The sequence below is a fragment of the Pelobates fuscus genome, chromosome 7 (genome assembly GCF_036172605.1).
Source record: "Pelobates fuscus isolate aPelFus1 chromosome 7, aPelFus1.pri, whole genome shotgun sequence".
NCBI classification, from domain to species: domain Eukaryota; kingdom Metazoa; phylum Chordata; class Amphibia; order Anura; family Pelobatidae; genus Pelobates; species Pelobates fuscus.
The window spans coordinates 54,632,975-54,660,182 of NC_086323.1; the positions used below are offsets into that span (position 1 = coordinate 54,632,975).

Below are 27,208 nucleotides of genomic sequence, written 5' to 3' on the forward strand. Positions count from 1 at the left end.
GTTATAGCTCTACCATATGTGAGTTGACATCTTATCTAAGTGTCGTTTGTCCTACCATGTACCACCATATTGCACTATTGGTTTGCCTCTGTTTTTGCTTCCTTTTAATATTCTGCTATTAAGCGAAGCTACCAAGAAAGTCCCATACCAGGACTAGAAGATCTATTGCCACCTTTGTGACTGTGCCGTACCATTTATTATTTTTTATTCTTTTATTCTTAATAAGTTTTATTGTGAACACTTTATATCCTGTGGGTTTTTTTATTGCTCTTATTGATTGTATTGTTCTTATTATTATATACTATTGTGTTTGGAGTATTTTTCTTGGCCCTGCCTGTATATTGTTGATTGACTTGTTCTAGTTTTTTTTTTTTTTTTTTTTAGCTTTCTTGGGGGTTGGAGGGATTCCTCTATTATCAGATGTGCTGCCTCCCATTCTAGTGTTCTTATTTTGTTTAGCACTGCTCTATTCCTTGTTCAGATTTGTTAGAATTTGCCTACACAAAATGTTCCCTTTTATATGGACTTAAAAATAAAAGTCCAAATATGCCTAGTATACAATTTCTTTAATGTATGGTGTCTTAGTGTAAGCTTGCAGTTTTACCAAAAAATAAATAATAATAATAATTTAAAGTCTCAAGTGCATTGATTTGCTTTAAAATTGCTTTTATTTAAATTTGTCAGTTATTTTTTCTAAACACAATTTAAATGCTTGCTGCAGAACTAACACATTTATTATTTAGAGTATTATATTATTGCTGGAAAGGCTATTCTTTTATATTCCCGAGCGTGTTAGATCACCCCCACCAGCTGAAAAAGCCTGCAAATAGAAGAAGACAACTATTAGAAAACCGTTACTATTATTAGATGTGAAATATTTTGCTTTCGAGGAAAAATAGTCTATGAGCTCTCATTAAAAAGGCATGTGAAGACTTCTGTATTTGCTATGGGAATTTCACTAAAGTACAGTTTCATACCCTCTGCGTAAGGAGTCCAAACTGAGCACCCATGTAAGTTTAATGTGGTCCAACTTGTAGGACACATCATATTGAGGCCCCAGGCAACTGCTCACAATAAATAAATAGTTTACTGTAGTGACATTGCCTTAACTAGGAAGCTTAGAGAACGTTGTTTTGCATAATTTATTGTTAATATACATTTTATAATATCTAAAAAATTGATTTATTGAGTCAGTCCTTCAAGTGACGAAGGGCTAATCATGTTTATGATATGTTCCTGCCAGGGCCGGACTGGAAAAAGCTCCAGCATGAGAACACGGCCCTTTATTTGTTCTGCACTGTGCAAGCAAATTTAATAGCATGCTATTGTTGTGTTTGCTTGAAACTTGTCTCTGGTGTGTCCATAAATAGGATACCAGGAGACAAAAATGCCAGGAAAAATTACTGTTCATGTGTTTGGAGCCTGCTTATGGGATTGTGTATGTGCAGAGTGAGCTGATTGTGGTGTGGTTTTGTTTGGGGTGTAATGTAATGTGTGTGTGTATAGGGGGCATAGTGTGTATAGGGGATATAGTGAGTGTGTGTACAGGTGATGTAATGTGTGTATGGGTTGTAGAAAGTGTGTGTTTAGGGAATGTAGTATGTGTTTGCTTACAAGGAATCTAGTGTGTACGTCAGAAATGCAGTGTGTGTATAGGTGGTGCTGTGTGCAGGGGATCTAGTATGTGTTTGAAGGACCCAGACTGTGTATAGGAGACCTAGTGAGTGTGTGTGTAGAGGATTCAGAGTGTATGTAGGGATCTAGTGTGTGTGTATATGTGTAGGTGATCCAGAGATGGGTAAGGGATTTAGTGTGTGTCTGGAATGTAATGTGTTTAGGGGTGCAGTATGTGTATGATGGGTTCTGTAGTACATATACATATATGTTTAGAAGTATTGTGTATGTGTGTGTGGTGCAGTGTGTTTGGGGGGCTGCTGTGTGTGTATGTGCGAAGTGTGCAGTGTGTGTGAAGGGTGTTGTGTGTGTGTGTGTGAGGTGCTGTGTGTGAGGGTGTTGTGTGTGCCAGGGTGCTGTGTGAGGGTGATTATGCATGTGTGTGTGTGAAGGTGCTGTGTGTGTGTGAGAGGATGCTGGGTGTGTGTGAGGGTGCTGTGTGTGTTTGGAGGGATAAAAAACAAACAAACAAACAAAAACAAGCATTGTATCCCCCTTCCCTTCTTACATTTAGTTTGGGAGGGGGGACTGTGCTGCCATTCCTGGTGGTCCTAGTGATGAGTGAACTCTAGCCTGTGGATCATGTGAGAGGAATCCGGCGAAGCTGCAAGATAGAGCTCCTCCGTGTCCTCTCCGGGCTCCCTCCCTCCCCAGCCGGCAGCTGCATCACACTGCATGTGGGCCGTTGAAGGAGATTTGTGATCTCCCCACTGGCCCGTCATGGAAAACAGCTCCCCGGCCGGCGCTCAGATAGCACGGGCTCTGCATGGACCGGCCGGGGAGATCCTGTGACCTCTCCTGACAGCCTCGGCCCATTGCCATTGTGGCCCACCGGGCATGTGCCCGTTGGCCAGTCCAGGCCTGGTTCCTGCACTTTGTAAATCTCCCGTGATTTGGATCTATGTTTTCAGATCTATTAAACAATTTACAATATCAGAGAAAGCATGTACCTTTTTGTGAATTTTCTTCTGGTTCATTTTCTATAACAAATTAGAAAATATGGTATTAGGCAAAGGCAGCTGTATATTGTTAAAATGGCATTCAAGTAAAAAATAACCAACATGCCCGAATTTAAACATTGGAATATGATTTTTTTTTTTGTGTTTTAAGCTTAAGATGTCAGTTTTTTCAGTTGGCATACCAAGTGTGTTGCACATCCCACAACATCTCTTGTACATGCATAAGTTGCTCCCATTGTTCTCTACAGGAGAATCACTTGATGTGACTTAGTATATGCATGTACAATGCACAATGCAGTGTGCTATGCACTGGCTGCACTATATGTGAAGTTGTTTGACTTTATCAGTGAATATAAAATGATTATGAAAGAATAATGCCAAAGTAGCAGAGAGTAGACAAAGCTAAAGGAATATAGTTCTACTGCATAAACACATTTTGACAGTTCTACAAAAATAGAACTTTCAAATAATAGATTTTAAAATTTGTAAACACAGTTTTTATGTGAGCATATTAAGTGACTGCACAGATCTAGAACATCCAGTGCCGTTTTACGGAGTTAATCACTACGAAACTGCAGGAAGTGCCTCTAGTGGCTGTCTATCAGAGTCAGGATTGACTCTTAGACGCCACCCTGAAATACAGAGACAATGTAAAAATTGGTGGCAGCAATGGTAATAATAAATTGGCTATATTGAACTTTATCGTGCAAGGGGGTTGTAAACCCAAAATGATGCGATCAAAGATGGCTCATAGATCTTCACTGTATATTTGAAGTGAAACTTGTTTCTTACTGTAAGACAATTGGTTTTAATAATAACACTGTCTGTACAACACCAAGTTCGTCAGTGAGATAATAGGGGTGTTTTGAAAATTAAAACAAGTTCATGTATTCCCGGGTTTGAGAGGGAATGAGTTATATTCAATGGAAAGCTAGATATACACATGCTGAAATATGTACTTATTACAAATATTTTTGTAAATGATTATAAAGTTATATGTAGGGTATATTTTAATAATAAAATGCTAAAAATAATTGTATCTTTTTTTTTTACAAAAATGTGAGTTTGTGAAGAATTGTAATGGAATAACAAAATCGCAAGCAGGGAAAATATCAGGACTGTCTTTAAGGCAGGACAAACAGGGCTGCTGCCCGCAAGTTACAAGTGGACTGGTCCACTGGTAAAGGTGTGGTGCGGCACCTAGAGCCACAATGCCGACATTGTTTTGCAGTAATCAGGGGCCTGTGGCCTTTAATATGGCTCCAGACCGGGCCCCTGTTATTTTGTTTGTTCCCCCATGGCCTGCTAGGAGGAAGTGAGTTTAGATCGCTTCCTCCCAACTAACACAATGCCGCTTGGGGAGGAGGAGGAGGTGGCACACACTGAGGAGGAGGAGAGGGACTGAGGATGTTTGGTGCATCAGATTCCCGTTAGCCTCGGTTAGCCAGCTCCCACTGGACACCATGGAAGCCACCCTTCTGCATCCAAAACATAGGGAAAGTGAAGGGTGGCTAAACATTTAGAAACTGATCCATATATATATATGTGTGTGTACCTGGGTCTGAGTATATATGAGGTTGTGCATATCTGTGTGTGTGTCAGTGTGTGTAGTGTTTATCTGGCTGTGTGCGTATATGTGTACCTGCGTGTCTGTATATATGTGTACCTGTGTGTCAGTGTGTATTTGCACCTGTATGTCTGTGTCTGTGTGTCTTTGAATGTGTGTCTGTGTATGTGTTCCTCTGTGTCGGTGTTTATGCGTACCTGTGTAACTGTGTCAGTGTGTATGTGTACCTGTATGTTACTGTGAATGTGTACCTGTATATTTGTTTGTATGTTTACCTGGGTATGTGTACCTTTATGTTTGTGTATGTGTGTCTGTGTTTTTGAGTGTGTATGCATATCTGTGTTAGTGTGTGTAAGTGTGTAACTGTGCATTTGTGTAAGTGTATCAAAGTGTGCGTGTATCTGCATGTCAGTGTATATGTGCCAGTGTGTGTATGTGTGTCAGTGTATGTATCTGTGTGTCATGGTGAGTGCATGTGTTACTGTCTTTATATGTGTGTTATCTGTGTGTCTGTGTGCGTATATACCAGTGTGTGTGTGTGTGTATGCCAGTGTGTATTTATATGTGTTTATCTGTGTGTTAATGTGTATGTATATCTGTGCAAGTATGTATATACATACATACCAGCAAACACAACATGCAAACATACTCCTGTAAACACAAACATTACAGACAAACACACCCCTTCACTCAAACACCAATACTATACACAAATGTACATCTACATTTAAAAGACAACACTACATACAAACACACTCCCACATGCAAATGCAAAATTACATACAAACACACCCCTGTATTAAAATGCAAAAATTATATACAAGCACCAACTCTACACACAAAAGAACACCTTCATATAAAAACCAACACTACATACAAACACACACACACACCTGCATTCAAACGCAAACACTACACACTAGGTTGGTGTGGAGAGGGCTTAATTGCATGCCAGGGTGTGGCAGTGTCCAGGAGACCCAAGGAAATGCTTGCCAGGGGTCCAATCAATATTAAAGATTGCACGGTAAAATGTTTGAGTTTTTCCTAGTTGAGTTTTTCCTAGTTTTATAATATAATTTGCAATTCCTTAATCAATTCTTGATTTTTTTTTTGAGTTGAGCGAATAATCTTGATTATGAAATTCTTCTGTAACAGAAAGCCTCTCCATGTAACCAGACAGCGTTGTAAGTTATTTACTAAAGTGAGAACTCAAGGTCAATTTTAGCTGAATTCCAAATTTTAGGCAATTTTCCAGTTTGTCTATTTTGACTTTACATTTGAAATTAACTTTGAATTCTCACTTGCGGGAATAACTGCGTTTTGTGATCGTTATCATCATGTTTTTCAGAGTTCCTGCTCTGCTGTTGAAATACGAGTTAACCTAATAATAAGTCAAATAGAGCCAATGTTTAAAATGTAAACTGATCACCATATACATCTGTAAAATGTTCTTGCTCTTTAGAAATATCTACATTTATTTAGAAGTGAGCGGTTGAATCATTTACACAATAAATAATATAGAAAGCATTTACCGGTTGGGGATTTGGATTCTGATGCCTGCCCTATAACAAAATCGAAACTTGATTAGTCAAAAGCACTATATATTGTTAAATTTGTATTACAGCCATAAAGTAATTAACATGAGGAACAATATAATATTGAAATAAGCAGATTTTTGTATAATAGTTAACTATTGGTATTTGTATTCAACTCAGTATTTTTCATATTTTGTGTTTTGTTTTTTTCTTCTCTGTTTATCTACCGGTTGAACATTCGGTACACAACATTCTTTGCCGCACACCATGGAAGTTAACGGATTGAGTTGATATTATTGGCATTTTGCATTGCTCCCATTACTGTGTATTGGAGAACAAGCCCAAGACAGATATCAGCCTGAGCACACACCCTAACAGATATGACAGTGCATCTCCAAAAGGGTCCATATGGCCATCAAAACGGCAAGTTAAAAAAATACCACTACTGTGAAACTTCAATGGTGTTTTTGCAGTATATAATACTGCAATTCGACTTTGGTACTAGATAAAACGTGAGTAGGTTAAATTACACATAAGGTGGTTAGTAGGTACACAGGTTAAGATAATACTTGACACTCTATCAAACCCTAGCAGATATCCCAGTGCACCTCCAATAGGTTCCATGTTGCCACCAAAGCAATGAGTTAAAAGAATACTAGTACTATGGAACTTCAATGGTGTTTCACATATACACAATGGTGATTCACATGCACTCTAACTGGAGCATTATTTTAAAGAGTGCAGTATTTAATACTGTAATTACATTTTGGGACGATGTAAAATGTGAGTAGGTTAAGATAATACTAGGTTAACACCCTTTTTCACATGTGGGGCTTAGGTGGGCTATCCATGTTACTTAGGGAACACACCAGTAATTAGGGTTTCTGGTACTTAGGGTAAGGGTATCTCCTAAGCTCCGTGACAGGGTTTAGGGGTAGGGGACTATCTACATTACATGCAGGGTACCCTTGAAGTCATTTATGGCTAGCAAAGCCTGTTTGGGATAGGTATTACATCCAGTATTTATATGTTTTACTTATATATGATACATTTTTATTAATGTATTTATTTATTTCTATGTTACTCATCTTTTTGATGACTCATTATCTATTTACCATAAACTTTTTTTTAAAATAAATGTATTTTTTTAAAAAAAAAAAAAGAAGAAGAGGATAGTCATTTTTAGAACTTTACAGACAAAAATAAAAAAATATCAAAAATCTTACCTGATGGCATATTATATTCCCATTTATTTTCTGAAACAATTCCAACAAAATCGTTTTAGTTGTAAATAAATATGTAATTGGTGGAAGCAATAGTAATAATGAATTGACTATATTTAACTTTATCTTGCAACGGGGTTTTAAACCCATCATGACTGATTGATTACCCATAGATCTCTACTGTATTTTGGAAGTCAGATTTGTTTCTTACTATAAGACAGTTGGTTTTAATAACACTGTCTGTACAACACCACGCTCATCAGGAAAATAGGAGGGATGTTTCAAACACTTAAATATTCTAAAAACTACAAACCTTCTAAGATTAAAATAAGCTGACGTATTCCCGAGATCGAATGAGTTATAATCAATGAAAAGCTAAATATACGTATGCTGAAATATATATAGGTTTTAAAAATAAGTTTTTTAAAATTATAATGAAGATACCTGTAGTGTATATATATAAATCATAAATTTCTATAAAGATTAAAATTTTTTTTTTTTTACAAAAATGTGAATTGGTGGAGAAGTGTAACAGAATTGCAGATTTTAGGTAAAAATAGCAAGCAGGGTGTAACAAACTCTCCCCTTCCCACATGGAGGAGCTTGATTGCCAGCCTCCTGCCCACAGACTATGGGCCCTGCAGGGAAACCTGTAAAAGACTGCCGAACTTGACCGACCGTAGCACTGATTTCATGGAACTGTTTTGGGCATAGGACCATGTGCACTGTCAGTCAAAATTATGACTTCCAGGAAATTCCTGAACCCCTGAACGGATCTGGGTGATGTTTGAATATGTTGGTAACTCACATCAGGGCTATCAGGGGATATACGTTTGTGGGGGTTTTGTGTGTTTAAATGTATTTTTGGGGTTGTATAAAAATGTATGTTTTCTGTGCCTGGAGATAATTGAGTTTAGTACAGTGCATGACCTTATTATCTCCCAAGCACAGGGGATGCATTATCTTGTTTTGTATGGGAGTGTCCTGGACCTGAAAGCCAATGTTATCATGTGTATGTTTTTACCGTAGTCTCCTCTCAGATCCAGGGGGGAGTGCCCTTGAATGGGGACCTGCATATAACACCAGTTGTGGCTGCCAATAAAGGAGTTCCTGCTTACCCTCAACATAGAGTCTCCCCTCGTGTGTGGGGGAAACAGCTGTATCTACTCTGGTAATTGCTATATCACTATACTCCCCTGGGATTATAATCACTTGCTCTTTTAAGAGCATATTGCTACACTCTCGTGGAGGAGAGGTCTTCCCACTGGAAGCTGGATCCAGGAGTTTGGTCCAGGGTGGGAAGTGATGGCAAGACCCCAGCCAAGCTGCGGCTGCTAAGGGTCTACAGTACTGATGGTGTCTGGTGGAGTGCATGGAGTACTCGGTGTGGCTAGGAGCAGCAATTGGCGGAGGCACCCAGTCGGGATGCCAGGCTGTCCGTCACACAGGGAAAATACCTATATTTTCCCATTCACTCTTTTTGGCCTAAAATTTGCAATTCCCAGTTGAGCAAATAAGCTTGACTACTGTTCTTCAACATGTGATTCTGCTGTAACAGAAACTGTCTATGACTTTGCTGAGCATCACCAGAGGACTCTATGTTGTGGTCTCTCCCATCATATTTTTAAAAGTTCTTTCTCTGGTGTTAAAATATGTGTTAACCTAATACTCAGTAGTACAATATGGGCAATGGTTAAAATGTGGAGCATCACTATATGCATCTATAAAATGTTCTTGCTCTTTATAAATATCTACATGCATTTGGAAGTGTGTTAGTAGTGTTAGTAGATACAAAGAGTTACAGGTTAAGATACCACTAAGAAAACACCAATTTCCACAAGTAGGGTCAGTGGACTATCCATGTTAGTTAGGGATCACACCTGTAATTATGGTTCATGACACTTAGGGTTAAGGTATCATATAAGATCAATGACCGGGTTTAGGGCTAGGGGACTATCATTAGATACAAGGTACCCTTGTAGTCATTTATGGCCGGGCAGAGTTTGTTTGTGATAGGTATTATCTCCATTGTATATATGTTTTACTTTTATATGATACTTTTTGTTTATGTGTTTTTTGTAATTTGTATTTATTTGTTTTTATATTACTCATTATCTTTCTGACTATTCAGTATAAACCTTTAAAAGAAATGTAAATGAAAAAAGAAGAGGGTAGTCATTTTTAGAAATACAGAAAAAAAAGAATATTAAAATATTACCTGATGGCATATTGAATCCCCAATTAGTTTCTGCAACAATTCAAACAAAACACTTTTAGTTGTAAATAAATATTTGGTGGCAGCCATGGTAATAATTAATTGGCTATATTGAACTTCATCGCGCAAAGGGGTTGTAAACCAAATATGACTTGCAGATAGATGACCCAGAGATCTCCACTATATATTGGGAGTCAAACTTGTTTCTTATTGGGGGGCGGAGCCTGACCAGCAAACGGAGCGGTCGCAAGTTCGATGGGCTCCCACTACACTTGGCAAATATACATTAATTATCTACGACAATAAGCCTGAAATTATGCCGGGGTACGCCACCCACGCCAGGGGCACCCCGGGAATTCATCTGATACCCAAAGCGACCAAACTCCATGATCGGGCACAAGAGTCAGCAAACTGCGGCCTGCGGTGGACGGAGCTGGGGAGAGACGGCCGCTATCTCCACCCACACACTGAGGCCACGGATCTCCTAACCCCCCCCCCCCCCCAGGACCACACTCCTGGTCCACACTCAAAAGCAACTGGGCTAGAGAAGCTACAGGCAGCGGGGCCAAACAAGCAACCTACCAAAGCAGAGGCCGCCACATGCACTGCCAAACGCAACGACAAGGGAGCCGACACTCTATCCAGACTTAACGCCATATTCGATGCCTTCTGGGCAAAAATGGCGCAGGGAGAGGCAAGCGAAGATGAAGGCATACTCACACACAGAAACGAGTGCACAGCCCACCCAAAGAAGAAGAGCAGCCAAACCGCCGAAAGGAGCTCAGAGACGACGCCATAGAAGGAGGCCTTTCCCGCCAAAAAGAAAATATAGGCGGCTGCACCGCACATCGCGACAGGACCCCTTTAAGCCCAACACTTCACCGACAGCAGCCGTGAAACCGGTCAGAGATCACCATCCCTCACTGCACCGAACCCGGAAGCCGCTGAAGGGGCCCCAACAGACCTCACTAGACACATCTTCTCTCTTCACACCTCACACAGGTCCTCGCAGCGACAGCCAGAAGGGCTCAATACTGGGACTTTCACGACTGGACTCAGGGTCAACCCGGTGGAGTATCGGCTAGACGCAATGGGGGAATGTAAACAAGGGCACTGCTAGCCCTCCATGACACCCTGAAACACAGCAAGTATAGCTTAAGGCGTATCCACGCGCTTAACATATGGTACACCTAACGCGTTACACATAATTTAAAACGACCCCCTATGTGGAATGTATATAGCATAACGAATCTCTGGGTGACGACCATAGCTAAATTTTGCACTAAGCAGATCACCCTAACCCTCATATTTAGCAACATACATCTGGCCCTCGAAAGGCACCTTAACCCTGCTGCCACCAATAGAATGCTAGTAGCACAAGCTCTAGGGAATGCTAACACCAAAGGTGGCTCCTAACTAATCACCCACATACAAGCATGCAAACTTACAATATGACCTACTTTGGTTAATCTTAGATCTTAGCCACACATGAATATAACAAAACTTGACTCAAATAGAGTGCATATAACTAATCTATGCTATTAACTGTTTATGTATTACGCGTGCACTGCTCATTTACTCATTTACTATTTCTATATTAATTTCAAAACTGTGCTGTCATTTAATGCCATGATATTGTTTATTTTGTGATATTTCAGCGGCTTGTATCTGCTGTCGTGGCGATATAGGCATGTTTGTTACTCTAAGCACTACAAAAATAAAGAATTAAAAAAAAAAAAACTTGTTTCTTATTGTAAGACAATTGATTTGAATAACACTGTCTGTACAACAGCACGCTCATCAGGAAAATATGAGGGGTGTTTCAAACACTTAAATATTCTAAAAAATGCAAAAAAGCCTTCTAAACTGAAAATAAGCCCATGTATTCCCGGGTTTGAGAAGGAATGAGTTATAATTATGGAAAGCTAGATATTTGTATGTTGAAATATTTAGGTGTTACAAATAATTGTTGTAAATTATTATAAAATTATATATAGTGTATATAATATAAATCATAAAAAGCTATAACGTATTCAATTTCTTTTTGTTTACAAAAAATGTGGGTCTGTGAAGAAATGTAATTGAATTGCAGATTTTAGGCCAAAATACCTGCGTTATTTCTAGTTTTAGGATATAATTTGCAATTCCTTGATCAATTCCTGACTTTTTTTTATCTAGATTATGAAATTGTGTTTTAACAGAAAGTCTCTCCATGACTTTACTGGATATCATCAGAGGACGCTGTTACGATTATTTACTAAGGTGAGATTTTAAGGTGAATTTAAGCAGAATTTAAAATTTTAGACCACAATAGGCAAACGGAAAGCATAGCTGACTTAGATAAATTTCCAGTTTGTCTAATTTGACCTTAACCCCTTCAGGACCGGCCTGTTTTTGCGATGTTTGTACGTTAAGGACCAGAGCAGTTTTAACACTTTTGTGGTGTTTGTGTTTAGCTGTAATTTTCCGCTCTCTCATTTACGGTTCCCATACAAGTTATATACTGTTTTTTTCACGACAAGAAGGGCTTTCTTTACATACCAGTATATATATTATGTCATATATTGTATTTAAAAAAAATAATAAAATATGGTGAAAAATAAAAAAAAAACATGTTTTTGGACTTTTACTTGAAAAATCTTTTACTTATCTACAAAAGCTAATGAAAAAAACTGCTAAATAGATTCAAAATTTTGTCCCGAGTTTAAAAACACCCAGTGTTTACATGCTTTATTGCTTTTTTTTGCAAGTTATAGGCCTAAAAATACAAGTAGGAAATTGCTGTTTCAATATATATATATTTTAAATGTATCAATAGTGACATTGTTACACCGCTATCTGTCATAAATCCCCGAAACACACCTAACATGTACATATTTTTTAAAGTAGACAACCCAGGGTATTCAAAATGGGGTATGTCCAGTTTTTTTTAGTAGCCACCTAGTCACAAACACTGGCCAAAGTTAGCATTTATATTTGTTTGTGTGTTAAAAATGCAAAAAACGCTAACTTTGGCCGGTGTTTGTGACTAAGTGGCTACTAAAAAAAGCTGAACATACCCCATTTGCAATACCTTGGGTTGTCTTCTTTCGCAAATGGTATGCCATCATGGGGCTAATTCTCATTCCTTGGCTACCATACGCTCTCAAAGGCAACCTAACCAATCTGACAAATTTCAATAAAAAAAAAAAAAGTAAAATCAAGCCTTATATTTGACCCTGTAACTTTCACAAACACTATAAAACCTCTACATGTGGGGTACTGTTATACTCAGGAGACTTCGCTGAACACAAATATTAGTGTATCAGAACAGTAAAATATATCACAGCAATAATATCCTCAGTGAAAGAGCTGTTTGTGTGTGAAAAATGCAAAAAACTTCACTTTCACTGACAATATCATCGCTGTGATATGTTTTACTGTTTTGAAACACTAATATTTGTGTTCAGCGAAGTCTCCCGAGTAAAACAGTACCCCCATGTACAGGATTTAGGGTGTCATAGAAAGTTACAGGGTTAAACACAGTGCTAGCAAATTAAATTATCTGGACTTTTGGCCTGGGTTGGCAGGCAGGTCCCTCAAATTGCAATCATTAAAATTACTTAATTAGGTAAAAATATTACATAAATATGCACGTAGAATTTTAATATATATACATATTTATATATTTGACGTCTACGTGTATATTTATGAAATTATTTATGTAATTATGTATGTGGACATATGTATATTTCGTATTATTTTTATTTATTTATTTATACATAGATATATATATCATTACATTCTAAGTATATTTTGATATAAATATATATATATCAATATCAAAATACTGTTAGAATAAAACTGAATATATATATATAATTTTTTTTTAATTATTAAAAATTATTTTTATTTTTTGTTATTTATTTTTATTAACATATTATTTGTATTTTATAATAATATATATATACCATATATATAGTTATTATATATATTGTATATATTCGTGTGTAATTTAAATATAAGTGTATTTTTATAATTATATACGTATATATAAATATAAAAATACACTTAGTGTGACATTATATATATGATATATATACATATATTATATATAGGTATATATAGATATAATACATGTATATATAGCATATATATACACATATTTTTTTTTTTTTTACACAGATTTTTTTTTTACACTTTATTTTGGATTTTTCACTTGCAGGGAGACTGCCTGTCAGCACAGACAGTCCCCCTGCAGGCAGACACATGGACACCTATTGCGGTCATGTGATCGAGTGATCACATGGCCGTGGGGTCCTGATCTGCCGAAGGGGGACTGCCTGGGCAGACAGGCAACCCCCCTGGACCGGGTGGAGCACTGATCGCCGCCGTGGGACCGACGGCGATCAGGTAAGTAGCCCAAAACCGTTATGACGGTTCAGGACCGTCAGCGGTCCAAACGCACGTTTTACCGCTGACGGTCCTGAACCGTCAGCGGTCGTTAAGGGGTTAAATTTGAAAATTACTTTGAATTCACCTTGAATTCTCACTTAAGTAAATAACTCTGTGTGTTGTGATCTTTCTCATCATGTTTTTCAAAGTTCCAGCTCTGGCAATGTTCAAAATGTAGACGGATCACCATGTGCATCTGTAGAATGTTCTTGCTCTTTATAAATATCGACATTTATTTGGAAGTGAGCAGTTAAATCATTTACACAATTAATAACATAAAAAGTATTTACCTGTTGGTGATTTGGATTCTGACACCTGCCCTATAATAAATTCGAAAAAACAAGGTTAGCTAAATTCACTGTATATTGTTAAACTGGTATTACAGGCAAAACAGTAATTGACGTAAGAATAACTACAATATTGTAATAAGCAGATTTTTTTTATAAAAGTTAACTATTGAGGTTTTATTCAACTCAGTAGTCTTCATATTTTAGTTTTTTCTTCTCTGTTTATTTACTAGTTGAACATTCGGTACACGACATTCTTTGCTGCACAGCCTGGAAATCAATGGAAGCAGTGAGTTGTTATTGTGGGCATTTTGCGCACCCCATGGCATTTCTCCCATTACTGTGTTTTGGAGAACAAGCCCAGGACAGATCTCAGCCTTAGCACCAACCCTAATAGATATCCCAGTACACCTCCAATAGGATCCATATTGCCATCAAAACGGTGAGTTAAAAGAAGCACTACTATGAAACGTGAATGGTGTTTCACATATACAAAATGCTGATTCAGACATACTCTAATTACAGCATGATTTTAAAGAGCGCAGTATTTAATACTGTGATTAGATTTTGTTACTATGTAAAACGTGAGTAGGTGAAGTTACACATAAGGTGGTTATCAGGTACAAAAAGCGGATAAGATAATACTAGGTTAACACCTGTTTTCACATGTGGGGTCAGTGGACCACCCATGTTAGTTAGGGAGCACACCTGTACTCAGGATTTATGGTACTTTGGGTTAGGGTATCACTTAAGATCAGTGTTGGGGTTTAGGGCTAGGGGACTATCTACATTAGATACAGGGTACCCTTGTAGTCATTTATGGCTAGGCAAAGTCTGTTTGTGATATGTGTAATCTCCAGTGTATATATGGTTGACTTATATATGACGCCTTTTTTTTATGTATTTATTTATTTAATTTATTTATTTTATTCCCTTTGCCCATTATTAGTCTATTTTTTCTAATGCTTTATGTTTATAGTGCGTAGTTAAACAGGCTTTCTGGTACAAACATTTCACACGAGTATACATGTAATAGAAGTTGTCATAGTAGGAAATGTCGAAGGTATTGCACTTTTTATAGGGTATATATAAGAGATAGAAGAAACACAGCTCTACTAGTTACATAGGCTGAAAGGAGACATGTGTCCATCAAGTTTAGCCTTCCTCGAATTTGTTTTTTGCTGTTGATCCAAAAGCAGGCAAAAAAAAATAGTTTGAAGCACTTCCAATTTTGCAACAAACTAGGAATCTAAGAGAGGTTTGGAAACATTAGGGATAACTGCAGAGCTGTGGGTGACTACAAGAAGCAAATACCACTGGATAGGTAGGTTAGTCAGTTGCAGGTGGACAAATAGGTGAGCAAATAGAGCACAATAGTAGAGTGTGGTAGTGTAGGCATAACAAACATTGTGTATTGAACATGAACAACAATAAACCAGCCCAGCTGCAGACAATGCCCGTATGCCTCCTAGCCAATGCCCTGGGATGGAGAGACCTGGCTTCCCCTGTCATCAGCACTCCCAAAAAGGCCCACCCGTGGAGCCCGTGCCCCCACAGAGTCTGATGAACTTGCCCCCAGATAGACACTCCAGTTCACGGTAAGAGCCTGCATCTGTAGAATCGTGGTCCAGTGCTGACAGCATGTTAGGGTGGTCCCTGGATCAGGCTCGGTACGCTGGAGGAGAAGAATCCTGTTCCGATCGATCCAAGGTTTAGATTGAACAGGCTCCAAATCAAAGCCGAGGATCTTACAGTACAGCTTAAGACCGCAGGTAGGTCTGTTATGGGCTGTGTTCACCTGCCTCGGACTAAAAAGTGCCTAAAGTGTGGCTGAGTGCTCCCAAGAATTGTGGACACAATTGTTGCCAAAATTGGAAAGTAAAAGTCCACCTTGGGCACGTAAAAGGGGATTTCCCTAAGCAGATCCAACAACATTCATTTGTCCGAGTCAGCTGTCAGGCCCCACCCCCTGTATATATTTATTTTTATGTTACTCATTATCTTTCTGACATCTCAGTATCTATTTACCATCAACTTTTTTTTTTTTAAATAAACATTTAAAAAAAAAAAAGAAAAATGAAAAGAATAGGATAGTCATTTTATAACTTTACAAACAGAAATAACAAAAATATAAATATCTTACCTTTTGGCATATTATATTCCCATTTAGTTTCTGAAACAATTCCATCAAAGCAGTTTTAGTTTTAAATAAAAAAGTAATTGGTGGCAGCACTAGTGATAATAAATTGAAGTAAATATTGAACTTTATCTTGCAAGGGGGTTGTAAACTCAAAATGACTCACTGATTAATTACCCATAGATCACTGTATATTGGAAGACAAATTAGTTTCTTATTGTAAGAAGGCTGGTTTTAACAATACTGTCTGAACAACAGGACACTCATCAGGAAAATAGGAGGGGTGTTTCAAACACTGAAATATTCTAAAAAATAATAGCTTTCTAAGACTAAAATAAGCCGTTGTATTCTCAGGTTTGGGAGGGAATGAGTTATATTCTATGGAAAGCTAAATATTCGTATGCTGAAATATGTAGGTGTTACAAATATGTTTTATAAATTATGATGAATATACTTGTAGATCATAATGAATTTTATTTCTTTTTGTTTACAAAAATGTAAATTGGTGGAGAATTGTAACAGAATTGCAGAAATACCTGCATTATCAATTTCACTCTTTTTGCCCTAACATATTGTTGAGCCAATAATCTTGATTACAGTTCTTCAACAGCGGGATTCTGCTGTAACAGAAACTGTCCATAACTTTGCTGGGCATCACCAGAGGACTCTGTGTTGGGATAATTCTCATCATATTTTTAAACATTATTTTTTCTGGTGTTGACGTATGGATTAATTTAATAATAAGGAGTAAAATAGGGGCAATGGTTAAAATGCAAAGAACCACCACATGCATTTATAAAATATTCTTGTTCTTTGTAAATATCTACATGTATTTGGAAGTATGTGGTTAGTATGTGGTACAAAGTGTAAGGGGCTAAGCTATCATTACATTAACATCAGTTTCTACATGCGGGGTCAGTGGACTATCTGTATTAGTTAGGGAGCACACCTGTAATTATGGTTTATGATACTTAGGGTTATGATATAAACTGAGCTTAGTGACATGGTTTAGGGTTAGGGGCTAGCATTAGTTATAAGGTTCCCTTGTAGTAATTTATGACCGGGCAACGCCAGTTTGGGATAGGTGTTATTACTACTGTTTATATGTTTTACTCATAGTTGATATTTTTTGGCTTATGTATGTATTGTAATAATAATAATTCTTATCTTTTTATTTTATATTACTCGTTATCGTGCTGAGTATTCAGTATCTCTTTGCCATAAATCTTTTTGAAATTAAAGTTTTTAAAAATAAAAAAGAAGAGGATAGTCATTTTTAGAGCTTGACATACAGGAAAAAATAGAATATTAAAACATTACCTGATGGCATATTGAATCCCCATTTAGTTTCTGCAACAAATTCCAACAAAACAGTTTTAGTTGTAAACAAATAAATATTTGGTGGCAGCAATAGTTATAATAAATTGGCTATATTGAACTTCACCGCGCAAAGGAGTTGTAAACCAAGTATGACTTGCAGATAGATAACCCATAGATCTCCATTGTATATTGGGAGTCAAACTTGTTTCTTACTGTAAGACAATTGGTTTCAATAACACTCTCTGTACAACACCACGCTCACCAGGAAAATAGGAGGGGTGTTTCAAAGACTTAAATATTTTTTTAAAGTCTTCTAAAATTGAAATAAGCCCATGTATGCTTGGGTTTGGGAGGGAATAAGTTATAATCTATCGAAATATATAGTTATTACAAATAGTTTTTCTAAATGATTATAAATTGATATGTAATGTATATATAAATCATAAAATGCTATAAAGAATTATATTTCTTTTTGTTTACAATTATTTGAGGTTGTGAAGAATTGTAACAGAATTGCAAAATTTAGGTCAACATTTAGGCCAAAATAGCAATCAGGGAAAATACCTGCATTTTTCCTAGTTTTAGGATAAAATTAGCAATTTCTTGATCAATTTTTCAAGTTGAGCGAATAATCTTACATTTTGAAATTCTGTTGTAACTGAAAGTCTCTCCGCGACTTTACTGGATATCATCAGAGAACGCTGTCGTGATTATTTACTAAAGCAAGATTTCAAGGCGAATTTAAAGGACCACTCTAGTGCCAGGAAAACATACTCGTTTTCCTGGCACTAGAGTGCCCTGAGGGTGCCCCCACCCTCAGGGACCCCCTCACGCCCGGCTCTGGAAAGGGGAAAGGGGCTAAATCTTACCTTTTTCCAGCGCTGGGCGGAGAGATCTCCTCCTGCTCTCCTCCTCCGATCCTCCTCTTCTCCTCCCCGTCGGCTGAATGCGCACGCGCGGCAAGAGCTGCGCGCGCATTCAGCCGGTCACATAGGAAAGCATTCATAATGCTTTCCTATGGACGCTGGCGTGCTCTCACTGTGAAAATCACAGTGAGAAGCACGCAAGCGCCTCTAGCGGCTGTCAGTGAGACAGCCACTAGAGGACATAGGGGGAAGGCTTAACCCATTCATAAACATAGCAGTTTCTCTGAAACTGCTATGTTTATGAAAAAATGGGTTAACCCTAGAAGGACCTGGCACCCAGACCACCTCATTAAGCTGAAGTGGTCTGGGTGCCTAGAGTGGTCCTTTAAGCTGAATGTCAAATTTGAGGCCAGAGTAGCTAAATTGAAGGCATAGCTGACTTAGAGAATTCTCCAGTTTGTCAATTTTGACCTTAAATTTGAAATTCACTTTGAATTCACCTTGAATTCTCACTTGAGTGAATAACTCTGTGTGTTGTGATCTTTCTTGTCATGTTTTTCAATATTCCAGCTCTAGTGTTGAAATATGAGTTAACCTAATAATAGTGGGTAAAATAGGGGCAATGTTCAAAATGTGGGCCAATTATCATATGAATCTGTAAAATGTTCTTGATCTTCCTAAATATCGACATTTATTTGGAAGTGAGTGGTTAAATCATTTACACAATTAATAACATAGAAAGTATTTACCTGTTGGTGATTTGGATTCTGATGCCTGCCCTATAACAAATTTGAAAATACTTATTTAGGTAATGCACTCTATATTGTTAAACTGATATTATAGTTAAAACGTAACATGATGGTCTTTTCATGAGCTCCTGCCAAAACCAGATTTAACTGTGTTAAAACTGTGTTAAAACTGTTGCGAACAGCACAAAGCCAAGCACAGAAGATACCTTTAACAAAGTTAATGAAGTCTGCAAGTTTATTCCTCTGTCTGAATTATGGCTTTCCGGGACTGGTGGTCCGTTGGTTGGGAGAGGCGGGTCCATCGCTGTGTCTAATAGGCATAGGATAAGCTACACACCTTCTCTAGCCGAAGGCTGGAGGTCCATCACTCCGTCCCTAAACTGGCCCTTTGGCAGATTTGGGGCAGCAGTTTATTATGTTAGTTAATGTCTGCTTTCTGCTTAATAAATGTATTCCAATCAGTACAAGTGATATTACTTTTCTTATTTCCTAACAAAATGTTTTTAATTGTAGGCAGCACACCTCTTTTTTGTGTTAATTATCGATATAGCTACGTGCCTAGCTTGTTTGTTCTCATTGTCATATAGCACCCTTTTGAGCAATACTCTTATTCTGCCATACACCATACTTATAACCTACTTACTGTTACTATAGTGACATTTCCAGCTTGTATGCTATCTTTTCTATCTTTTCTGTTTTATAACATAAAATGGTGCTGACTCCTTGACATATTCTCAGAACTTACTGTGACCAGCATGTAGCCATCGTAATGTCATTTATTGTCTGTTAAGTCATAAAAGCACCGTAAAAAAAAAGAATATATATATATATATATATATATATATATATATATATATATATATATGAAAATAACATTAGAAGAAATACAATATTGTAATAAGCAGATTTTTGTATAATTGTTAACTATTGGTGTTTTTATTCAACTCAGTAGTTTTTCATACTTTGTCTTTGTTTTCTTCTTCTTTGTTTATTAACCAGTTGAACATTCGGTACGCGATATTCTTTACCGCACATGATGGAAGTTAACAGAGCAGTGAATTGATATTATGGGCATTTTGCACATCCATTGCTACCATTACTGTCTATTGGGTGGTTAGTATGTACAAAAATAATACTAGGAGGTTAACACCCATTTTCATGTGGGGTCAGTGGACTATCCATGTTAGTTAGGGAGCACACTTGTAATTAGGGTTTATGGTACTTAGAGTTTGGGTATTTTCTAAGCTCAATGATGGCATTTAGGGCTAGCGTACAATCCACATTACATACAGGGTACACTTGTAGTTATTTAAGTCTGTTTGGGATAGGTATTGACTCCAGTATATATATGTTTTACTTATATATGATACCCTTTTGCTTATGTATATATTTCTTTTTATGTTACTCATTATCTTTCTGATGACTCAGTATCTATTACATGAACTTTTTTTTCAGTTAAACATTTTTTTTTAAAAAAGAAGAGGATAGTAATTTTTAGAACTTTACAGACAGAAATAAAAAATATAAAAATCTTACCTGATGGCATATTATATTCCCATTTAGTTTCTGAAACAATTCCAACAAAGCAGTTTTAGTTGTGAATAAATAAGTAATTGGTGTCTGCACTAGTGATAATAAATTTACTATGTTGAACTTTATCTTGCAAGGGGGTTGTAAACTCAACATGACTCACTGATTAATTACCCATAGATCTCCACTGTTTATGAGGGTTGTTTCAAACACTTAAATATTCTAAAAACTACAAGCCTTTTAAAATTAAAAAAAAACCCCAATAAAAAACAATGTAATCCGTATTTGGAGGGAATGATTTATAATCTATGAAAAGCTAAATATACGTATGCTCAAATATGTAGTTATTACAAATAAGTTTTGCAAATTATGATAAAGATACTTGCAGTGTGATTAATCTTAAAATGCTATAAAGAATTACACTTCTTTCTTTTTTACAGAAATGTGAAATTGCAGAAAATTGTAAGATAATTGCAGATTTTAGGCCAACATATCGAGCAGGGAAAATACCTACATTTTCCAATTTACTATTTTTGACCTAAATTTCCAGTTGAGCGAATAATCTTGATTACTGTTCTTCAACGTGTGATTCTGCTGTAACAGAAACTGTCTATAACTTTTCTGGGCATCACCAGAGGACTCTGTGCTCTTTCTCATCATATTTTTAAAAGTTCTTTCTCTGGTGTTGAAGTATAGGTTAACTTAGTAATAAGTAGGAAAATATGGGAAATGGTTAATATGTGGCGCAATCACCATATACATCTATAAAAAGTTCTTGCTCTTTTTAAATGTCGACATTTATTTGGAAGTGTGTGGTTAGTATATGGTACAACATGTGACAGACTAAGATATCATTAAGTTAACACCAGTTTCCAGAGGTGGGTTCAGTGGAATATCCATGTTAGTTAGGGAACACACTTGTAATTAGAGTTTATATTACTAAGGCTTAGGGTATCACCTAAGCTAAGGGACAAGGTTTAGCCCTAGAGGACTATCATTAGATACAAGGTACCCTTGTAGTCATTTATGTCCAGGCAAAGCCTGTTTGGGATAGGTACTATCTCCAGTGTATATATGTTTTACTTTTCTATGATACCTTTTTGTGTATGTATTTTTTTTTTATTATTTTTATTTTTATACTATTCATTATCTTTTTGACTATTCAGTATCTATTTACCCCAAAAAACTTTTTAAAATAAACATTTTTAAAAATACAATTTTTTTTTTAGAGCTTGACATACAGAAAAAATAAATACATATTAAAATATTACCTGATGGCATATTAAATCCCCATTTAGTTTCTGAAACAATTCCAACAAAACAGTTTTAGTGGTACATAAATAAACACGTATATGGTGGCAGCAATTCTAATAAAAGATTGGCTATATTGAACTTCACTGTGCGAGGACGTTGTAAACCCAACATGAGTCGCTGATAGATGACCCAGAGATCTCCACCATATATTGGGAGTCAAACTTGTTTCTTATTGTAAGACGATTGGTTTTAATAACACTGTCTGTACAACACCACGCTCACCAGGAAAATAGGAGGGGTGTTTCAAACACTTAAATATTCTAAAAAATACAAGCAGTCTAAAATTAAAATAAGCCCAATTAGTCCCGGTTAAAGGGAATGAGCTATTATCTATGGAAAGCTAGACATACATATGCTGAAATATCTAGATAATGTTATTACAAATGATTTTTGTAAATTATTAAAAAGTTACATGTAGTGTATATATAAATCATAAAATGCTAATACGAATTATTTTTCTTTTTGTTTACAAAAATGGGAGTTTGTGTAGAATTGCAAATTTTAGGGCAAAATAGCAAGCAGGGAAATTACTTGAATTCTTGCTACTTTTAGCCTATAATTTTCAATTCCTTGATCAATTACTGACTTTTTCCAGTTGAGCAAATAATCTTGATTATACAAATTCTGCTGTAACAGAAAGCCTCTCCGTGACTTTACTGCACATCACCCAGTTTATTTACTAAGGATAGTTTTGAATGTGAATTTAAGCTGAATTTCAAATTTTAGGCCAGAGTAGCTAAACTGAAAGCATAGCTGACTTAGAGCATTTTCCAGTTTGTCTATTTTGACATTAAATTAGAAAATATTTTTGAATTCACCTTGAATTCTCACTTAAGTGAATAACTCTGTGTGTTGTGATCTTTCTCATCATGTTTTTCAATGTTCCAGGCTCTGGTGTTGAAATATGAGTTAATCTAATAATAATAATGAGTAAAATAGGGGCAATGTTCAAAATGTAGACCGATCACTATGTGCATCTGTAAAATGTTCTTACTCTTTATAAAAATCGGCATTTATTATGAAGTGAGCGGTTAAATCATTTACACAATTAATAATATAGAAATTATATACCGGTTGGTGATTTGGATTCTGATGGCTGCCCTATAAAAAAATTGAAAATACATGATTAGATAAATGCACTGTATTTTGTTAAACTGGTATTACAGTAATAAACTTAAATATAAATACAATATTGCAATAAGCAGATTTTTGCATTATACTTAACTATTGATATTTTTATTCAACTCAGTAGTTTTTCATATTTTCTTTCCTTCTCTGTTTATTTACCAGTTAATCATTCGGTACACAACATTCTTTGCCGCACACAATGGAAGTTCAACAGCAGTGAGTTGTTATTATGGGCATTTTGCACACACCATAGCATTGCTCCCATGACTGTGTATTGGAGAATGAGCCCAGGACAGATATCAACCTGAGCACAGACCCGAATAGATATCCCAGTGCACCTCCAATAGGTTCCAAATTGCCATCAAAATGCTGATTTAGAAGAATACCAGTACTGTGAAACTTCAATGGTGTTTCACATATGCATAATGGTTCATACACACATACATGCATTGCATTCTAATTAAAGCATGGTTTTAAAGAGTGCAGTATTTAATACTGTAATTACATTTTGTTAGTATGTAAAACGTACGTAGGTTAAGTTACACATAAAGGTGGTTAGTAGGTACAAAGAGTTAGAAGTTAAGACAGTACTAGGTTAACAATGCTTCAAATGTGGGGACAGTGGACCACCCATGCTAGTTAGGGAACACACCTGTAACTAGGTTTTATGGTACTTAGGGTTAGGGTATCACCTGAGCTTAGTGACAGGGTTAAGGGCTAGTGGACTATCTATTTTAGCTACAGGGTACTCTTGTGATCATTTATGGCTAGGCAAAGCCTATTTGGCATAGGTGTAAACTCCATTGTATATATGGTTTATTTATATATGATATCTTTTTGTTTATGTATTTATTTTATTTATTTATTTATTTAATTCCCTTTCCCCCTTTTTAGTCTATATCAATATTTATTTTTTCTAGTGCATAGTTAAACAGGCTTTCTGGTACAAACATTTCACAAGAGTATATATGTAATAAAAGTTGTCATAGTAGGAAATGGAGTAGGTACTGCACTTTTTATAGGGTATAGTATACGAAATAGTAGAAACACAGCTCTACATGTGGAAACCAAGGGAGGTTAGGAAACATTAGAGATACCTGCAGAGCTGAAATCTCCGGCTTGTAAGAAATATGCAGTTCTTGGCTAAGTGACTAGTGCAGGCTTCCAGTGGGGACCAGGATAACCCCCACTGGTCCAAAGGGGGTGGGGTGTAAGGGCTCATGTCAAACAGGTTCCAAAGCAAGGCCAAGGATCCGCTGCCTCCCCATCTTCGAGTGCAGCTTTTGGCCGCAGGTAGGTCTGTTATGAGCTGTGTTCACCTGCCTCGCACTATAAAAGTGCGGCAGAGTGCTCGCTAGGGTTGTGGACACAATTGTTGCCAAAATTAGAAAATAAAAATCCAACTTTGGGCTCCTAGAAGGGGATTTCCATATGGAGCTCCAACACCATGCAACTGTTCCGGTCAGCTCTTAGGCCCCACCCCAGTATTTATTTATTTTTATGTTACTCATTATCTTTCATAAAACTCAGTATCTATTTACCATAAATGTCTTCTTTTTTTTTTAAATAAACTTGTTTAAAAAAAATAAAAAAATAAAAAGAATAGGATAGTCCTTTTAAGAACTTTACAGACAGAAATAAAAAATATAAAAATCTTACCTGATGGCATATTATATTCCCATTTAGTTTCTGAAACAATTCCAACAAAGCAGTTTTAGTTGTGAATAAATAAGTAATTGGTGGCTGCACTAGTGATAATAAATTTACTATGTTGAACTTTATCTTGCAAGGGGGTTGTAAACTCAACATGACTCACTGATTAATTACCCATAGATCTCCACTGTATATTGGAGATCAAATTAGTTTCTTACTGTAACAAAATTGGGTTTAATGACACTGTCTGCAAAACACCACGCTCATCAGGAAAATATGAGGGTTGTTTCAAACACTTAAATATTCTAAAAACTACAGGCCTTCTAAAATTGAAATAAGCCCATGTATTTCTGGGTATGGGAAGGAATGAGTTATAATCTATGGAAAGCTAGACATAGATATGCTGAAATATATAGTTTTACAAATAATTTTTGTAAAATATGATGAAGATAATTGTAGTGTGATTAATCATAAAATGCTGTAAAGAATTACTGTATTTACTTGAATCTAATGCGCCATTGAATCTAGTGCACACCTCAATTTTTTAAACCTGGAAGCTGAAAAATGTTTTGCTGGCCAATGTAATGCGCATTTATACAAGATACTACTATGCAACATTGTGCTTCAATGAAAATGTTTATTGCCATGTACCATAGTAACACTGATGGTATTTAAATTTTAGTGATACATGTTAAATCTATTCTTTCTTAAGCCCTCTTTCAGGAAGGAAATATGCACGTGTGAATTAACCTGTTTGGATTCAACTATTTAAACTTGTCTGATTTTGTCAAAATTTGTCTGTTTACATTCACCAATTTTTAAATTGCCTGTATGAATTTGCCAGAATGCAATTCACCGAAAAATTTCAAATTTTGACCCGAATGTAATGCGCCATCAATTCTAATGTGCTTTCAAATTTTAGAAACCTACATTTCCAAAAAAAGGTGCAAATTAGATTTGAGTAAATACAGTACATTTCTTTCTGTTTACAAAAATTTGCAGAGAACTGTGAGAGAACTGCAAATTTTAGGACAAAATTGACTATTCCCAGTTGAGTAAATAATCTTGATTATCGTTTATGGTACTTAGAGTTAAGGTATCATCTAAGTTCAGTGACTGGGTTTAGGGCTAGGGGACTATCATTAGATACAAGGTACCCTTGTAGTCATTTATGGTCTGGCAAAGCCTGTTTGGGATAGGTGTTATCTCCAAACATAATAATTTTTTGCTTATGTATGTATTTATTAATTTATGCATTTTTTCTTTACTAATTATTATTTCTGACTACTCAGTGTCTATTTACTATAAAAAATAAATAAAATAAAAGTTTTTAAAAATAAAAAAAGAAGAGTATAATGATATTTAGAACTTCACAGATAAGAAAAAGGAATATAAAAATGTTTACCTGCTGGCATGTTAAATTCCCATTTAGTTTCTGAAAGAATTCCAACAAAACAGTTTTAGTTTTAAATAAATACATACGGTGGCAGCAATGGTAATAATAGATTGGCTATATTGAATCTTATCATGAAAGGGGTTGTAAACCCAACGTGACTCTCTGATAAAAAAAAACATAGATCTCTACTGTATAGTGGGAGTCAAATTTGTTTCTTACTGTAAGACAATTGATTTCACACTGTCTGTAAAACACCACGCTCATAAGGAAAATAGAAGGGGTGCTTCAAATACTGAAATATTTAAAAAAATACAAGCCAAATAATTTTTGTAAATTATGATGCATATACCTGTAGTGTCATAAATCATAATATGCTATAAAAAATTAAATTTTCTTTTTGTTTACAAAAGGGGAATTTGTGGAGAATTGTAGCAGAAGTCAATTATGGCTAGGCAAAGCTGATTGGGATAGGGGTTATCTCCAGTGTATATATGATTTACTTACGTATGATAACTTTTTGCTTATGCATTTCTTCTAATTCCTATTTATTTATATGTTACCTATCTTGCTTACTACTCACTATTTACCATAAACGTGTTTTTGTTTTTTTTATAAAAGCTTTTTAAAAAGAGAATAATTATTTTTAGTTATTTTTCACATGCAGAAAAAATATTATTATTTTTTTCCTGAGGACTTATCAAATTTGGTTTCTGAAATGATTCCAATAAAAGAAAAAAAATAATAATTTTAAATCAATAAGCATTTGGTTTCAGTCAATATAAACACATATATAGAAACAGTATTACCTGTTGGAGGAAGATTGTAAGATGTTTCTGTGTATGTGGTGCTTTGAATATCCAATGATGAGATGAATTCAAATGACTCCTGCCAGCTGCCCATCTGTTTGGACGTTACGCCATTCCTTGAAGATCCACTGTAACTGTCAGATCCTGTTGTCTTCTTCATGATCACAGATCCTCCACCATTATCAATTTTTCCGGCATGAATAGCAGCTTGGCAAATAGCAGAATCCTAGATGTGCAGATTTAAAAATGTTTAAATATTAAAAAACATTTCGTAACAAAAAGTCTGAAATTTCCAATAATATTTATTTCTATATGAGTGCTATTCTTACTCTCGTGTAGATGTCAATTCCCCAAACATTTGCATTTTGCTTCATGCACCCACTGGGGCAATGAACTCTAAAAGAAAAAAAAAGAA

General features: G+C 36.0%; 1 protein-coding gene across 1 annotated transcript in view; it reads right to left on the reverse strand.

The window, feature by feature from the left end:
- Positions 1-687: 687 nt before the first annotated feature.
- Positions 688-27,208, reverse strand: part of LOC134569138 (uncharacterized) — a 62,391-nt gene continuing 35,870 nt past the window's right edge. The window contains exons 23-38 of the mRNA XM_063428045.1: positions 27,123-27,189; positions 26,794-27,019; positions 25,997-26,026; positions 24,598-24,627; positions 22,882-22,911; positions 21,768-21,797; positions 20,503-20,532; positions 18,967-18,996; positions 17,352-17,381; positions 16,038-16,067; positions 13,898-13,927; positions 9,177-9,206; positions 6,962-6,991; positions 5,733-5,762; positions 2,625-2,654; positions 688-820 (exon numbers count right to left, since the gene is read on the reverse strand). Of these exons, the coding sequence (XP_063284115.1) occupies positions 798-820; positions 2,625-2,654; positions 5,733-5,762; positions 6,962-6,991; positions 9,177-9,206; positions 13,898-13,927; positions 16,038-16,067; positions 17,352-17,381; positions 18,967-18,996; positions 20,503-20,532; positions 21,768-21,797; positions 22,882-22,911; positions 24,598-24,627; positions 25,997-26,026; positions 26,794-27,019; positions 27,123-27,189 (706 nt within the window). The 3' untranslated portion in view covers positions 688-797. The remainder of the gene's footprint in view (positions 821-2,624; positions 2,655-5,732; positions 5,763-6,961; positions 6,992-9,176; positions 9,207-13,897; positions 13,928-16,037; positions 16,068-17,351; positions 17,382-18,966; positions 18,997-20,502; positions 20,533-21,767; positions 21,798-22,881; positions 22,912-24,597; positions 24,628-25,996; positions 26,027-26,793; positions 27,020-27,122; positions 27,190-27,208) is intronic.